The following is a 3,772-nucleotide window of genomic DNA, read 5'->3' on the forward strand; positions in this document are numbered from 1 at the left end:
CAGCAAAATGTCTACCCCACTGACAGTTGTTATCCAGAGGGCGCCACCAGCAAACCACCAGCGAAGGCCAATGGCAGCCTCGCAATTAGATTCAAACATAGTGGGCACTTTTGTAACTTGGTGAGCTATCAAATTGGATGACAATGATCTTTGGATTCCGGCCTTCCCCAAACTGTTACAGGGCCCGTGACAGCTAAAACCCAGCTGTACCCCATCATCCACGTTCAATTCTTTAATGCTCCCCCCCCCCCACTGCTCTCTCCGCTCTTCTCGTCAAAATTCCGTTACACCTACTTTCTCTCTCCTCATTCCCCCCCCACTCCCGCTTCAAAAATTCGCGCTGGACTTAAATTAAAGCCTTCATGTGGGGCCACCAGCTCAGCTCGCAAACTCCCTGCACGCTTCTCAACGCATCCTACGAATTCCTACCGCTCCCCAGCTCATCCCCAATTCCAGCCTGTCACCTTCTCCAAATAAAATCCCCACGCTCATCCTCTCTTTCCCCAAACCCTAACCCTAGGAGAAAAAAAAGGGGGGAAGTTAAGTTCCAGTCCGCGTCTTCTCTCTTCAATGGACCCTTGCCCATTCGTGCGGGTCCTCGTCGGGAACCCCCGCGCCGCCGCTCGCCCCGGCCGCTCCGGCGGCGTTCACCCTCGACCTCCCTTGCTATTGCAAGATCCGCCCTCAACAAGCTCCCCTACCAAACCTCGCCGGTGAACTCGTCCCCGACGACAACTCCGGCGGTGACCAGAACCCCCATACCCTAACCCTGGCCGCCAGTTTCCACCCTCAGCCAAGCCTATCTCGACAAGATCGCCTCCAAAGCCGTCATCTTCGCGGGGAAATCGAAGCTCAAGGTCGCGATCTACACTGGACGAAGAGGGTCTACATGCGGAGTGAACTCTGGCAGATTGCTAGGCAAAGTGACTCTGCCGTTGGATCTGAAGGGAGTTGTGGGAAAAGGATGCGTGTTTCATAATGGGTGGGTTAATGTTGGGAGGGAGAGCAAGGGATCGTCGGCGATGCTGCACTTGACTGTGAGATCTGAGCCGGATCCGAGGTTTGTGTTCGAGTTCGACGGAGAGCCTGAGTGTAGTCCGCAGGTGTTTCAGGTTCAGGGGAAAATGAGGCAGCCGGTGTTTACTTGCAAGTTCAGTACTTATCGTCCTGGCGATCGAAACTTGAGAACAAGGTAATTCCAAGTTTTATTCCGTTTTTGTTCAAAAAAATTATTTGGGCGGTTAGAGGAGCTCTGCTTTTAGTTGATTTTTATAAATTTAGGGCTAAAATCAGTCAATAGAGAAGTTCAATTTTTTAACCTATTTCAGTTCGTCTTGCCCTACTTCAACTCATCAATTTCATCTTCAAAAACTCTAAAGGTTCAATGTCTAACCAAGATTTCCTTAACTTTACAGTTCTCTGCCATCTGAACCTACGAATTCAAGAAGCTGGCTCTCCTCCTTCGGATCCGAGCGCGAACGCCCTCTGAAAGAGCGCAAAGGCTGGTACGTCACCGTCCACGACGTCTCGGGCTCCACCGTCGCCATGGCCTCAATGGCGACCCCCTTCGTCGCCTCTCGCACGCACGACCGCGTCAGCAGCACAAACCCTGGCGCCTGGATACTCTTCCGCCTCGGGAGGCACATTCTCAAGCCCTGGGGCCGCCTCGAGGCATGGCGCGAACGGCGCGGGTCCCACGGACGGTCTCGCGCTACCGCTTTCGACTCATGCCGATGCCAACAACATCAATGGCGTCGGAGTCTCGCTGGCCGATTTGTGATCGACGCCGGCCAGGGTGGGAATTCTCGATCGATCTCACTGGAAGCAATGGGATCTTGACGAGGCATTCATCGCCGGGTTGCAGTCCGAGGGGGAGTGGGGATTTTGGGTATTGTTTGTGGCAGTTTTCGAGCTATCGAGGGTTTGTAATGTCATCATCGGTTGAAGGAGAAGGGAAATGTAGCAAGCCGGTGGTCGAGGTCGGAGTTCAGCACGTGGGGTGCACGGAGGACGCAGCGGCGTTCGTCGCATTGGCGGCCGCTGTTGATCTGAGCATGGATGCCTGTAGGCTTTTCTCTCATAAGCTTAGAAAGGAGTTTTCCTTGCAGAGAGAGGGATCAGGCTCATTCTGATTTGAATTTTTTTTTTAATTTTTTTATGGGCGTGGGTGTGATTGTTAATTTTAGGGGGGGTGCTTTTGGCAAATGTACAGAGCTGAGTGAAATGTGTGTGTGATTTTGAGCAGGTGTGTTTTCTTCTAGGTGTTTTTTGTGAACTAGAAGAGGGTAGCTAGCTGGTTAGTTTTTTGTATTTTTGTACGTTCGATTAAAATAAATTAAAAATCAAAATTAAAAAAAAATGAAAAAGTGCCATGGAATTGAATGGATTTTGGTGCTAGCTGTTTGTTTGTTTTTGTGTGGGCCAGGTGAAATCACATGGGCTTGTTCTGTAAAGGGTCCTGCTTTTGCAGGAAAGGGATCCGATGGGGATGTATATTGTCGTCTTTTGTTTGGGGGAGCAAGTAATTTCATTTGGTTGGTTGAGATGAGTTTGATGAGGTGGTTGTAGCTATCATGTGTCCATTTTATTTTAGTTATCGAAAGTATCGTTGCGTCGGGTGGAAGCCCGAGAAGATCAAATTTCTTTGTTAACAATGGAGAGTTCAATGGGCCCTACTAAGTTTCTCCCGCCGGCGAAAATGGAATTTTCTAATTTCTGCGGAGAATTTAGAGAGAAAAAACATAGTTTACACATCGAAGTAATACGTTACAATGACACGTTGTTTAACAAATATAGTTTAGACCCGAAACTCTTTGACTTTGTGTTGTATATACTTGATCCGTTATATTCAACATGCAGTTTTTCAAAAACAAATTTTACTAAATTTACTTTGCACGTATCTGCGAATAATTTATTTTTCTTAACAGACTTTATTGTTCAATCTAGAATTTGTGATCTTTCATTGTGTTTTATGTCTAATCTTAAATTTGATATTTTTGTTATCTACTTATTGATAAACTGCCAAGAAGATCGTGGGAAGCTTGTTTGCTTGGCAAATAAGGGGGTGTTTGGTTCAATTTCTAGAAATTATAGGAAATGTTTTCCACCTAAAATATGATTTCCTTGTATTTCTTAAAAAAATTATAGGAAAAGTTTTGAGAAATCAAAAAGTACCAATTTTTTTGTTTTTTGTACTTTGCTTGTTTGGTTCAAAACAAAAAAGTAGCTCATAACTTTATAGAAAATAACAAGATTTGGTAGGTTTTTAATTAAATATGGTATGTGTCAGATTTCTGGTGATTTCCTCTCATTTTGAGAGGAAATTGCTTTTTGTAAAATTTGGTAGGTTTTGATATTTTATAGAAAATATTTCTGTTGAACCAAACACAATTTACAGAAATCTCTGAAAAACTTTTAATTACAAATTTATCATTGTCAGATGTTTTGAGAAAAATTTTCTCAAAAAGTGTGCAACCAAACAGCCCCTGAGAGCAAGAAGATGGAATATATCTACAGAAATGTGAAATTTTTTTGCAATGTGATAACTTAGTTCGCATTATTTGTCAGAAAGAAAAACTTATTATGGAAACTTATCAATTTTAGGAGATCTACACTGATCGGGGTTTATTCCATTGTCTGAAAACATAGTTGCAGAAATAAATACAGCAATTTTATTTATATTTTAATTGTTTATTTTATAGCATTATAATTATAGAAGGAAAATAAACTTTAAAGGAATAACGACACCAAATGTTATATCCAATTTGATGCA

General features: G+C 43.9%; 1 protein-coding gene across 1 annotated transcript; it reads left to right on the top strand.

Moving 5' to 3' along the window:
• Positions 299–2,350, top strand: LOC109833168. Its single transcript, XM_020400730.1, is given in 5 exon segments — positions 299–659; positions 661–787; positions 789–1,192; positions 1,416–1,695; positions 1,698–2,350. Coding segments are annotated over 5 exon segments (1,335 nt in total). The 5' UTR covers positions 299–570; the 3' UTR covers positions 2,133–2,350.

The sequence above is a fragment of the Asparagus officinalis genome, chromosome 3 (assembly GCF_001876935.1).
Source record: "Asparagus officinalis chromosome 3, Aspof.V1, whole genome shotgun sequence".
Taxonomy (NCBI): domain Eukaryota; kingdom Viridiplantae; phylum Streptophyta; class Magnoliopsida; order Asparagales; family Asparagaceae; genus Asparagus; species Asparagus officinalis.